The sequence below is a fragment of the Chelonoidis abingdonii genome, chromosome 10 (genome assembly GCF_003597395.2).
Source record: "Chelonoidis abingdonii isolate Lonesome George chromosome 10, CheloAbing_2.0, whole genome shotgun sequence".
Lineage (NCBI taxonomy): Eukaryota > Metazoa > Chordata > Testudines > Testudinidae > Chelonoidis > Chelonoidis abingdonii.
This window is the reverse complement of record NC_133778.1, coordinates 41,980,928-41,993,914: the sequence shown is the minus strand read 5'-3', so window position 1 is coordinate 41,993,914 and position 12,987 is coordinate 41,980,928. Positions and strand designations below refer to the sequence as shown.

The window sequence follows — 12,987 nt, the reverse complement described above, 5'->3', positions numbered from 1 at the left end:
TCACAAATTCCCTGCTCTTCCTTTTGGACCACCACAATCAGGATGGATGCTTTTAAGTTTCTGACACTAATGTGTTATTTATTGGGTCCTCTCCACCAGTATGACTCTGTGCTACAGCATACAACTGGAAGTAAACTTTCCCTTTAGTCTACTCTCCAGGGACGTAAAAGGCAAGATCTCACCATCCTGAGGTTCTGTGTCCCCTGCCCCTGTCAGCCTCCTCCCTTGCACTTCCTTCTGTCCTTTATCTGTTGATGGGTCGATTGTTCTCATTAGCTCATCAGCCTCCTGACTAAGTAAGCCATTGAACATCCCATTCCCCTCAGTTAAATCCACTCCAAGGGGGAATAGCTAGTACCTTAATACTAGGAGCCCTGGGTCAGCTCTAGACTCCCAGCACTGTGTCACAGGCAGAGACTGAGCCCAATTCAAAAAGTTTTCTGACATTTATATGGCTAAGAATATCTAGAGCTGTTTATAATTAATTACGATAACAACGTTGGAGGGAATATTAAACTTCATGCTTCAGTATGTAAACCTATCTCTATCAATTACAGATCAGAGGAGAACTAATGACGGGCAAATTATCCCACATCTGTCTCCTGTGGGATTCTCACAGCTTCCTCTGAAGCATCCGGTACTGGCCATTCTCAGAGAAAATATACTGGACTAGATGGACCACAGGTCTGATCCAGTATGGCAGTTCCTGTGTGTCTAGGACTCCAGTCTTCTGCAGAGCTACCAATCCTGCAGTTAGGGGTTACATTGTCACCATTTAAGTCAATGGGAGTTTTTGCCATTGACAGCAATAGGAGCAAGATAAAGTCCTTAAACGCAGGCTTGAAGACAAGTATAAAAATAAGCAGGTTATCAGTGGGAGTTAAGCACCTAAATATTTTTTTAAAATCTGGTCCTTGAGCGTTAAGTACTGTGGACCTGATCCAAAGCTGACTGAAGCCAGTAAGTGCCTTTCCATATAGCTCAGTGGGCTTTGGATCAGACTTCTGAGTTCCAAGGTTCAGTCATTTAATTAACTAACTTTTATGTTAGAAACTTGTGGGTTTCTGAGTATAATCCATAAACAATATTGAGAAAGTGCCCGCTTTCTCCTAGTGCTTCATCCCTTTTCTAATGCTAACATTTTGTGGACCAAGTTTTCCTTTTCACTATATAAATCCAAAATGCTAAATTCTGGCTTTTATTACCAGAAGCACTCAGCACTCTTTAAAATAACAGTCTGAGGCACAGAGGTAATAAAAACAAGAAGATTCAGAATTAAAGCTACCACAGTGTCACTGAATCATAAATGTTAGAAATAAGAAAGAGCTCTTAGGGCTAAACCTGCATACCCTTACCTACATGAATAAGCCTGAATCATGTAAAATCCCATTGAATTCAGTGGCTCGACTCCTATGAGAAAGAATGACCAGCTCAAGACCCAGGTAATCTAATCTATTTCACTACCGTTCTCTTTTTTTCTAATGCCTTTTGCAATCCCATTTTGACCCATGTGCCTGAATCTAGCTGCCAGGGCTTGCACCACCAGGGCAGGAAATAGCTAGCTTTTTACACAGAACGACTTAAAAGGGCCTGGGGAGAAGGCAGTGGATTGGGTCACCAACAATGTAATATAATACCAGTGGGTTTGAAATATGCAATTCCTAACAGGAGAAACAAAAAAACCATTGTGATTAATATTCAAAATTTGTGCTTTTTAGAAAAATTGCATGTGTCTGGTTCTTCTAGAAACCTACAAAGCTTTAAAATGCTTTAAAAGCAAAATTCTTTCCTTTTTATTTTTTAAAAAGGGTGAAAGAGGCCTCCCTGGACCACCTGGATTGACTGGAGAAACTGGAATAGGATTGCCTGGCCCAAAGGTAAAAATGCTAGTCATACAGTATACTGTGCATACCTTTGTAAAAGAACAGAAGCAACAGCAGCTGACTATATACATCTTTCATATATCATTGGATTAAATACAATAAACGTTAAGACTGTGATACCTGCAAAGTTATTCAAAGTGTTCATAGATTAAAACAGGGGTCGGCAACCTTTCAGAAGCGGTGTGCTGAGTCTTCATTTATTCACTCTAAAGTTTTGCCTGCCAGTAATACATTTTAATGTTTTTAGAAGGTCTCTTTCTGTAAGTCTATAATATACAACTAAACTATTGTTATATGTAAAGTAAATAAGGTATTTAAAATGTTTTAAAAGCTTCACTTAAAATTAAATTAAAATGCAGAACTCCCTGGACCAGTGGCCAGGACCCGGGCAGTGTGAGTGTCACTGAAAATCAGCTCGTGCCGCCTTCGGCACGCGTGCCATAGGTTGCCTACCCCTTGATTAAAACAATCACAAAAACCAACCACCACTTAATAGTATTGGTATAAATAAAACCAGGGAATACATGACTAATTGAATATAGAGACACACATATTGTCACAAACAAAATAATATTCTGTTCTGAACACACTTGGTGGTCCAGATAGTTGGGACAAAGAATACGAGCTAACTGTAAACAAAATGTTAGCCTTCTGAATGAGGGCTATGTCGGGTTTATACTGTACTGGGATTGCTATCACCATCTCTTTCTAGAGCAAACTGTAGTCTCTCAGCTGCTGAAACTCTGCTGAGTTAAGGTTCACAAGGACTCTCCATTCAGTTATTTTATCAATTATCTGTCATCAAAAATCATAATTTAAAAATGTTAGTATCAAACACAGACTTACCAAAAAACTCATAGTGCATGCTGTGTCTTATGCATACCTGGAGGTCTGAATCATTGTCCAAATTTAATTTCAAGCTTCAGTTTCAAAAACATGTTTGGAAATGGAGTTTATATGAGGAAAACCATTTTTTCTAAAATAAAAGCAAAGCAATATTGTGGCAGATATTGCAAGCAATATCTTTGGGGACCATGTTGTACTAAGTCTATGAATGGTTTATGTAGGATTGTGTTCTGCTCCATGGGGAAGGGTTACCACAGCTCCTCCAGGTACTAAAAATCAGTGAAAGATTTAGTTTGTGTTTCACCTTAATCACAACTCTAAAGAGGTACCACCTTCTGGAGTGGTTTGCATATACTGATTCAGACTGGGTTTTCCAGAGACTAGAGGACAAAGGCAGGATGTTTGATAAGGATGAGCTTGAACTGACACGGGCCTTCGTTCTGATACAGAAAACAGACAGGGCCTTCTGTCCAAGAGCCCCAGCCTTTGCAAAAGGGTTGGAAAGAGTTTGACCAACCAGGGCCCCATAAGGTTGATGGGGTGACCTCTGGTAAGCTTTTAGAATGTGCTTACGAACTTTTATTGGTTTTTTTTTATTATGTTCTCTCTGTAATGTTTTACCTTAAGAATAAAGGTGCTTGCTTAGAAAGCAATGGGTGGTAACTTGTAACTGCTGGTAATACACTCGTCTTAGCCTGCAAAGAGTAAGCAAAGCACAGGCACTGGCCCTAGGCAACTGGGGATATTGCAGTGTAAGGCAGGGAGCTGTGCAGCCTTAAAATGCCAGTCAGGAGGGAGAGACACACAGGTCTCTGCCCAAGAGCAATGACTGCTAGGATCCAGAAACCTTAAGTAGGTGTCTGTCTGTCAGCTACATATGTTAGAGGCGGTTATAAGCATGTCAGAATAAGGTCTAGTAGATGGTTATAAGAAAGGGTACGATTTGATCACGGAGGTCACAGATTCCATGACTTTAACATGTCCACAAATTCTTCAGCTTCAATCTCCTGCAGCAGTGCTCGGGCTTCAGCTTCAGCCCCACTGGGATCATACCCCGATTTTGTACATTTTTACCATGACTGTTCCATGAATTTTGCCCAAGTTTACCATAACAAAATCATATCCACAGTTATAAGCAAGCTATTGATGTATCTACTGGGTCTTATGTGTTGCCAGGGAGGTGAGAAAATTAGGATTTGTCTCACTTATATTCAGGTAGATTAAACACCCAAACAAAGGATACCTGATTGAAGAGGATTTATATATTGTGCAAATGCAAATACCAATACATAAAAAACAAGCTTTTTAAAATATGTCTTTGTTGGAAGGGTGACATTGGCTTGACAGGAAGACCAGGCCCTGTTGGCCCACCTGGAGCTGGTGAGCCAGGACTACCGGTATGTTCTGTATTTGAAAGCTGAGAGAGGGAAGCCTTCTGAAGGCCCACATGTTAACAAGTACTTGCATGCTAAATTATGCCAACTCTTTTCATCTTTAGATTAGTTCTCTCTTATACACATGAAATTGTCTATGACTTTCATCACCCTTGGTTGTTTGAAGAACCTATCTCGAATTCCTTATCTTAAACTGTGCTTCTACTTCATGAAGTAACTATGAAAAATGGCATCTTCTTCCTTGAAAAAAAATCTGCTCCTGCGTGTATTCAAAGCCATATCTGCTGACTTAAGGCTTTGCTGCTTTTCATACCTCTTAATATTACAGAGCCTGCACAGCTAAGAGAGGTATCTGGGTTCTGTTCCTTTTTGTGGATCATCAATCCAGTTCCTTTGTTACATTCCAAACAAGTGCATCTGTGCAATCCCCATAAAGGCATTCAGGTTGCATACATTTCCCTAAAAATCATAATTTGGTCAGCAAAATCAATGACTGATGAAGAAAAAAACCACGCATGAATGGGTTTGTAGGGTTGTCAATGAGGAATCCTGCCCTTCCCTCTACATGTCTTTTTACTTGTAAATTGAGTACACTTTAGGCAAACCTGGGGCCCACTTTACGATTTTTACAGAGTCACTTTTCAGAGTCAAGTATAATCCCTTTTCATAATCAGTATGGTTTAGTAAGCTGTTCAATGCACTCTGGGCTAAATTCTCTTCAGTTCAATGAGGTTATACCACTGTAACCGTGAGAATATAGTCTAGGATTATTCAGAAGTAGCTTTTCCCCCATGAACAGGAAGAAATTTGTAAGAATTATTTTCATACAAAATTTTCTCTTTAAAATGAGAAAACTGTATTTGATGAGAAATAAACTGAACTCAGCCCAGCTTGAAAAGAAATTCATGCAGAAGAATGAGTGTTTCTTGCTGAAGGGTTCTGAATCCACAGGGTAAGCAGCTTTACTAAATTATACACTAGTGACAGTCAGTCAATCAGTAAAGGTATGAAGATGCTCCCTTCATCAGCTGTGCTAGTTACCTATACTGCAGGTAGCTACATGGGAAAGAGCAGTCTCTGTGGAGGTCATACATCCCCATTCTGATCATGTGGACGACAAGAGGTGGTGAATGGACAGAGACTTGGCAGTACCCCCATATGCCAGCCACCATAGCTGCACCAGTGCACCAGGAGACAATGTACTAGGTAAAGGACAGACATCAGTCAGGGTATCCTAGTACATAGAAGAGAACTTGGAAGCAGATTATGGCAACAATTCATTGACCCATACATGTGACTCCTGGCAAAGCAATAATAGAACTCTCTGCTCAATATTTGTCTCAGGGCCAGATTCATGCTCCATGCTCAAAGTTCTCACTGGGAATGCCACACTGGAGGCACAGCAGAATCAATGCCCTCAATCTTTTGAGGGTTCCTCCTTTCTTTTGCAGGCCTTCTTGCTTTACTATCATTACTTAACAATAAATTGTCTCCAGCCCTTTATAAACTGTAAACTCTTCTGGCAAATCATAATTCTGGTCAATTTTTTTGGAAACCTGAAAAAAAATTACAAAATTGAAACACACAACTGTTTGAAGGGAAGTTTCCTTTTTATTATTGAAGGCAGTAGGATTTTCTGCACCTAAAAGTTAAGTATAGTTCCGAAGCTGTAACACAGGACCCTCTCCAACCACAGTTAGCTTCTATGGATTCTACTTTACTGACGTTCTGAAATCTGTCATTCTGTGCCTGCCACTTTCCCAGAATACAGTTGAGAGGCAGACAGACACAGGGAGCCACTGTATAACAGGCCTAATATATGAAGATTCTGGACCTGTCTTTAGCACAAATCTTTGCCCACTCATATTTGCTAGATGATGCTCCCACCAGCAAGTATGCTGCTGTTTTGTTCATACCACAGAGTCGTAGCTCTCTTCACATAAGCCTTCTTCCATATTATTTTGTGTGGCCTTTAATCTGATTCTCTCTGCATAGTATATTATGCTCAAATGTTAATTAAGCATTAATAATAATTTCCAAAATGAACCAAAGGATAGGGAGAGAAGAATTAAGAAGACGAGTAAAGTGAAGGAATTTTCAATGATTCATAAGTAAGCCACTAAGATAATCCTATGTAACATGTCATAGCTGCAGGCCAGAATGCTTTCTTTTTTGATTTATTGGGACTATCACGTTACCGTATTTTGAACAGGTTATAACTATGTACCAATTCAAAGAGATGTTTAAAGACCAACAGCAAGACTTATTGCTCTGTTATCAGTTTGAATATTTGATATATTTTCTAGGCTGTTTTAAATTTATTTTAACAGGGGTCTCAAGGACCTCAAGGGATTCAAGGAGAAAGAGGTTCACCAGGTGAAGGGCTTCCAGGACCAAAGGTACCGTAACAGATAGTATATAAGGCCTAATCCTGATCGCATTTAAACCAGTGACCCACTTTCCATTTACTTCAATGCATACAGGATCAGACCTATGGCAAACAAATTAGCTAGTCAGATTAGCCTGCAAACTAACTCTCTGGGGCAAATAGGCCACTCAGTTAAACTAGTACAAATTCACTGAAGCCAGTGGCTCAGAATGTTACCTCTAATCAGAGCTGCACTTCGTGGCCTCCACAGCTTGTGGCCTCTCCCTCCTGCTTTGAGGGACCTTAAAAGGGGAAAGAATTGGAGCTTTAATTTTAAAATAGCCTCTTGCACCTTATCTTGGAGTATAGTCTTGAAAACAGACTAATCTAAAGTGATCCCTAGAGTGAAAACTTGTCATTGATTTTTCCTAAATCTTTATACTTTAAACCTTTACCTTCATCCAGTGCTGGCATTTAGGGTTAATTAAAAGCTTGGCCACAGGTCCCTGAGTTTGTGAAGAACCCCAAATCAGCTGAGGGCAATGCCTCCCAGGCTACTGTTGTTGGCATTCAGATATGGTAGCTCATTGATGAGGGGACAGCACTAGAAACATTGCTAGCTCTCTTCCAGATGTTGGCCTGAAGCTGAGCCAGCTCCTAGGCTGACAAGCCAGCGTGATCTTTGGCTACAACAGCAGACAACTAAATAGCATGAAGTCTAGGGACAACTAAATAGCATGAAGTCCCTCACAAGGGACTCCCACATTCTAGCCCTGTCCTGAAACTGACTCCCTCTGTGGTCTTCTATGTAACTTCCTGCTTTATTATCCCCATTTTATAAATGGAGACTGAATCTTAAATACCTCCTGGGTAAACTTTAATGATTATGTAGTTATTATGTATAAATTCTCTACAATTGCTAGAAGTCACCAGAATTCACTTAAAATCTCCAGTGGTTGGGGACTTCGTGACTCCCAAACTCCCAATGTGCTTGAACAATTATCCCTTGCAGAACTTTTAAAAAAATGTTGACAGCCATGCATAGCCCCGAGCATGAGCAGCTGGATTCCTCTGGAGTGCAGGCAGAGGGCCTAAAGAGTTCCCCTCTCCCACATTTTAAGATGTGAAATGAGTCAGGTAAGGTTGAGGTATATCCCAAAGAACTAACTCCCCTCAAAATCTCCAAGGTGATCCTGAGCATAGTTAGTGGTGATCATGGTAGTTAGATGTCAGTTATGTTTGGAGGAGTGGTGAAAAATCATTTTGCAGGTATGTCCACAAATGCTAAAACATTCTAGGATTTTGTTTAGCCCAATACTGCAATAACTGGGTTTGGTTTTGGCTGTTGCTATCAGAATAATCATTTTTACTTAAATTCATCGCAATTTCCGATATATATTTCAGGAAGAATTGTAGAAGTTCTCTGATGTTGTTAATGTTGATCACTTACATTTACATAGCAAAGACTAAAATGTTTTTAAGAAAACACAGACAGAAATCACTTCACCACTACTGAAATACAGCCACTATTTAACAGTGCCAAGCAACACTGCGCAAAAGGTTAAGGAAGTGAAGAATGCATCTAACTGAAGCTACAGAGAGAATTTAGATAAGCAGAATGGATGTATTTTAACCAAACTGGAATTTGGCCAGGACAGCAGGGTTATTAGCACTCCTATACCTACAAAAATGCACTATATTTTACAGCCAATTTGAAATAAAGCCAAACATGTATCAACAGATTCTATATTATTGTATAATCTCCAGTCCTGTTGCCAAGTATGTCAGGTCTCTGACATTAAATCATGTATTTTAGAAGTTGATTTGTAAATCTAAAATAAACTATACAATTGCTTTTTCTAAGAAAGCTTGTTTGTTAAAAGATTAGACTTTGGTCAGAGGAAAACATATGCAGATGTCCTACAGTAGTAGGGGAAAGGAATGCTATTTTAAGTAGGAAATTTCAAAAAAGAAAGAAAAACTAAAATGTGAAATTTGATTAGTGGGGGAAGGTCTTTAATTCTGTTGACTGCACTATGTAGAACTATGATAATTTGCAATAGCTGAGTGCTTCCCCTATATGCTTTAGTAATAGAAATAGAAGGAAATTCAATCTTTCTCCTTATTAAGTTGCATTTTCCTTAAGACCTCCTTTTGTAGTTCTTTAAAAAATTCCTTGTGTGTATGACAAAGCCTTTTTCACTAATATCCCTTGTCTATTTCTTATCACCTCCCATTTCCATCACTAATGCTTGGCTGCCATACTGAGAAAGCCATTTGCTACTCTCAAATTATTATATTTAAACAATGACGCAATGTGGACTCAGTGCTGAAATCCTTATTCAGGCAAAACGATGAGGGTCAAATCCTGCTTACCTTATTTCACCAAGACTACTCACATGAGTAAATGAGCAGAATCCATCCCTGAGCAGGTCATGAGGCTTAGCCCTGCTGACATTTAAACCATTGATTTGAATGGAAGCAGAATTAAGCCTAATGTGCTTGAAATGGAAAGAAGGGTAAAGAGAAGCTTGTTCGTTTCTCTTTTGTGATCAGTCTCAAACTGACAAGTGTTCTCGTCTGAAAAGAAGACCTCTTTGGTACACTAAGAAACAAAGAAATTCAGTCAATGCCTTCTTGTTCTTGTTTTGATTTCCATCATTATGCTACCACTAGTTTCTCTGATTTGTACGGAAAAGAGTAAATAACCATGGATTGCTGAAATTAACATCATGTAATTTTTTTCATATAGGGAGAGCGTGGTTTTGATGGTCCAAAAGGACCTCGTGGCCAGCCAGGGCCTGGCATAAAAGGTGAAAAGGTGAGCAGTAAATATGTCAGGCAGTTAACAAATCACAAAGGAATCTGAATGCAGTGGGTGTTGATATTAGTTACAAAAGATGTAATGAAGCAAAATAAAGAATTTGATATCTACAATAGGAGCCACACAATACTTATTTTGTGGTGAGATTTATAGCCAATAAACTGCCCCAACCAATTCTAAGATCTCTTCTTAGTAAAATGTGAGGCGGAACAAAAAGTGATTGATTCTGTGGGAAAGTTAAGATCTGGAATAGAGGGTGGGGGGAAAGAGACTGTAACAGTCATTTACAGCAGCTGACCAGCATATGCAAAGATGTGTAAATGGATTCTTTAGAATCATAGAATAATAGGAGTGGAAGGGACCTCAAGAGGTCATCAAGTCCAGTCCCCTGCACTCATGGCAGAACGAAGCGCCATCTAGACCATCCCTTAACAATCTCCAGTGGTGGAGATTCCAGGGCTTGGTAGTCATAGATTCAGCAAGTGAGTCTGCCGTGCTATAAAACACAAGTGGAAGAAAAAGAAATGTGGAAGGTGTAGGATCAGAGCCTCAGCTGGTGTATATTCAGGTAACTCCATTGACTTCAGAGGAGCTATGCCAGTGTACACCAGCTGAGGATCTGACCCAAATTGTTTCCATATCTTTACAAAGTTAAGCAATTGTACTTTGTTCAACAGGGTGAAATTGGCCCACCTGGTTTACCTGGGCCTGTTGGGTTATCTGGCATTGGGATTCAAGGAGAAAAGGTGAGATTTTCATTTTTAAAGTATTTCTGTAATATTGGGAGAATATTTTAATTTTAAAGATTAATTTTAAAATCTTTTCAGGGGGTAGAAGGCCCAAAAGGACCTCCTGGTCCAAGAGGGCCACCTGGACAAGGGCTACCTGGATCAAAGGTAAGGAAATTCACTGATGTAAGAGGTACAATGGAAATTTCTGGTTTTAGCATTAAATGTCTCATATAAGAAATGGCTTAATTTTATGATGATTCTTAATAAAGTATTGAAAGTAAATAGGTACACTGATTCAGCTACAATAAGTTATTACTTTTTTGTATTAATATTATTGTAGGAAATTTGGACCCCTAACCCATTACAAGGCCTTGCTAAACCCACACAAATGCCATGTGCCTAGTTTCTTTCTATGGCCTGCTGCTATCAAGGAAACTTTTGCGACTCTATATGCCAGAGACTGGGGCTCTCTGCTTCATACTTGCACTTCCTTACATCGGCTGCAGGCACTTTTGATCTCTTCCAGTCTCTCCAGAAGAATATTTTATGCTTGACTGAACATCGCACCAGGGCTCATGCAGCAGTATCCCTCTTCCTGACTGCATTGCACCCCTTCCAGAGCAGCATGTCATTGTCTTACAGACTACCTTCTGTTCTTGTTGCTTGTGCTGGTTGCTTCTCCCTATATTTTATCTAATGTTGTGCATTTAGAAATGTTAGAAAGCAGCACAAGGTTTAATTAGGATCACATTCTTAGGTGTCAAAATTGAAGTCCAGAAGAGTTCATCCAAGAGATGGAATTGCTCGTGAAAGAGGTCACCATGAAAGCTTTTGGGACAGGAGATTTAAAGGGGCTTTCTGAAAAGAAATATCAATATCAGCAAGAAATATGAGCCTGTAAAGGGGTTCACTCACCACAGAAGCACCTCCTCATGGCCAGGTGTGGCATAGTGGCAGCAAAGCTATATGGTACCCCCATCACTGGTCGCTCCATCTCTGCAGTGGTCTCTCTTCCCACAGCTCGACCCTCAGGTCATGTTTTAGTCCACTCCTTCCAGGGTAAGAGTCCAACCTAGCTATAGTCCAGTGCCTTCACAACAGGTCTATCTCTGGGCTCTGAGGTCCTTATACATCTTACCTTAGGGAGTTTCAACCAACCTTCCTTGGTAGCTGGTAGAGGAAAATAGACCCTTCCTCTACTCTCAGTTCCAGCCCAGGAACCCTGTGGCGGACAGCCAAGATCTACTCCCTCAGACTGCTTGCTGTCTCTCTGGATTGCTTCCTACCTTTTCTATCCATCAGAGAGTGACCACAGTCTGCAGCCATTTCTTCTTCTGCTGCTATAGTGCAGCAGACTCACTTGCTGAGTCTATGACCGCCAAACTCAGGACGCTATAGATTAATTCTTGAATTAAAGTCTTTCACCTCTCCCAGTATTCTAAAATAATTGCAATTTTTTTTATGGGGACCCATTTTTCTGATGCTTTTACTAGATGTTGCAGTATAAATGTTAATACTTTAAGGCCTCTATGTTTTTCATATAATACCCCCTTTCAATGGTATGCTCTATACTCCTAAAGAAGATGATCAACTGTTTACTAGACCTTGCATGGCCAACATAATCCATCTTTAATGTTTGCATCTAATACACAAATTACTATTTAAGTCACAATGGCCAGTTAAAATTCTCTCTCAAGGCCTTGGAGTATATCAGCATTTTCAAATCTTGGGCACATTTCACAGAATCTTTTTCCCTTCGTTTCTTTTGCCCATATTTCTTGTCATTCCTCTGAGTCATTTTTAATTAGCTTTCTAAACTCCAGTTTACTTAAAGGGATCTCTAAATCAGATTGCTCATGTTTGACAGCATTTTTTGCCACTTGGTCTGACAGCTCATTGCCCACTGCCCTACATGCCCTGGAATCCATGCTATTATTATGATTACACCCAACTACATCAGTTCTGTTAACAGTAACGTTTCCTTAAATATATCGTTTCTGAAATCTGATGTGCTGTTTCTGATCACCAGTAGTCTTGATAACAGATCGACAGGATGACTATGGCAGCTGGCACACCTCTGTATCCAATTTAATGCCAGCATTATCCATGCCTGTTCGGCTGTCAAAACATCTACAAAATTTGATAGTCTTACAGCTTTCTTAAACGATGGAATGAAGAATGTTGTTCCAACTCTTCCTGTTTTTTGGCGTCATGAGTATACATACGGCGGTAGCATCCCACTTATCAGAAACCACATTGATATGCCATATCTTGCACATTTAACACTCCTTTTCCCCTAATTTTATTATACAATTCCATATCTATCTTAAGAGGTATAATTTTCCAATTATTATGCATTTTCCCAAAGCAATAGATTAACCTCTTTTTATAGTCTCTCTTTTCACTAAGATTATTTGTCCATGCTTTAACCCTACTTACATGAGGCATTTTTGCCCTACACATTGACCACTTAATTCCCAACATTCATCATATATTAGCTGGGCGTTTCCATCTTCTACATGTCCAGTGACTTTAACCAAAAAGATTAAATCCAAAAGCTTCATTTTTAAAGTAATAGGCATTTCACTAACAGCTATCTGCAGTACATACAGCAGCATTGTGATGAAGGCACCACATACAATTTGCAACACCTGAGCTTGGACTGAAGTCAAGCTTTCTCAAATTTGTTTTTGAAGCCAAACTGAAAACCTGGCATCCATACTCAATAATTTGTCTTATTAGCATTCTAAATAGCATTACCATTGCTTTCTTATCTGCACCACAGGGGGTTCCAGAAATACTTCTAAGTCATTTGAATCTGCCTTTACATTTATCTCTAATGTCAATATGATCCTTCCACGTGAGCTTGCTATCAAATACTACACCTAAAAATTTGAAAGCTTTTAACTATACTTATTTGCTGTCCATTATAGATACAATT

The 12,987-nt window shown here is 39.5% G+C and overlaps 1 protein-coding gene across 1 annotated transcript in view; it reads left to right on the top strand.

The window, feature by feature from the left end:
• Positions 1-12,987, top strand: part of LOC116819391 (uncharacterized) — a 64,161-nt gene that overhangs the window by 21,620 nt on the left and 29,554 nt on the right. The window contains exons 11-16 of the mRNA XM_032771089.1: positions 1,809-1,877; positions 4,058-4,126; positions 6,454-6,522; positions 9,244-9,312; positions 9,993-10,061; positions 10,143-10,211. Of these exons, the coding sequence (XP_032626980.1) occupies positions 1,809-1,877; positions 4,058-4,126; positions 6,454-6,522; positions 9,244-9,312; positions 9,993-10,061; positions 10,143-10,211 (414 nt within the window). The remainder of the gene's footprint in view (positions 1-1,808; positions 1,878-4,057; positions 4,127-6,453; positions 6,523-9,243; positions 9,313-9,992; positions 10,062-10,142; positions 10,212-12,987) is intronic.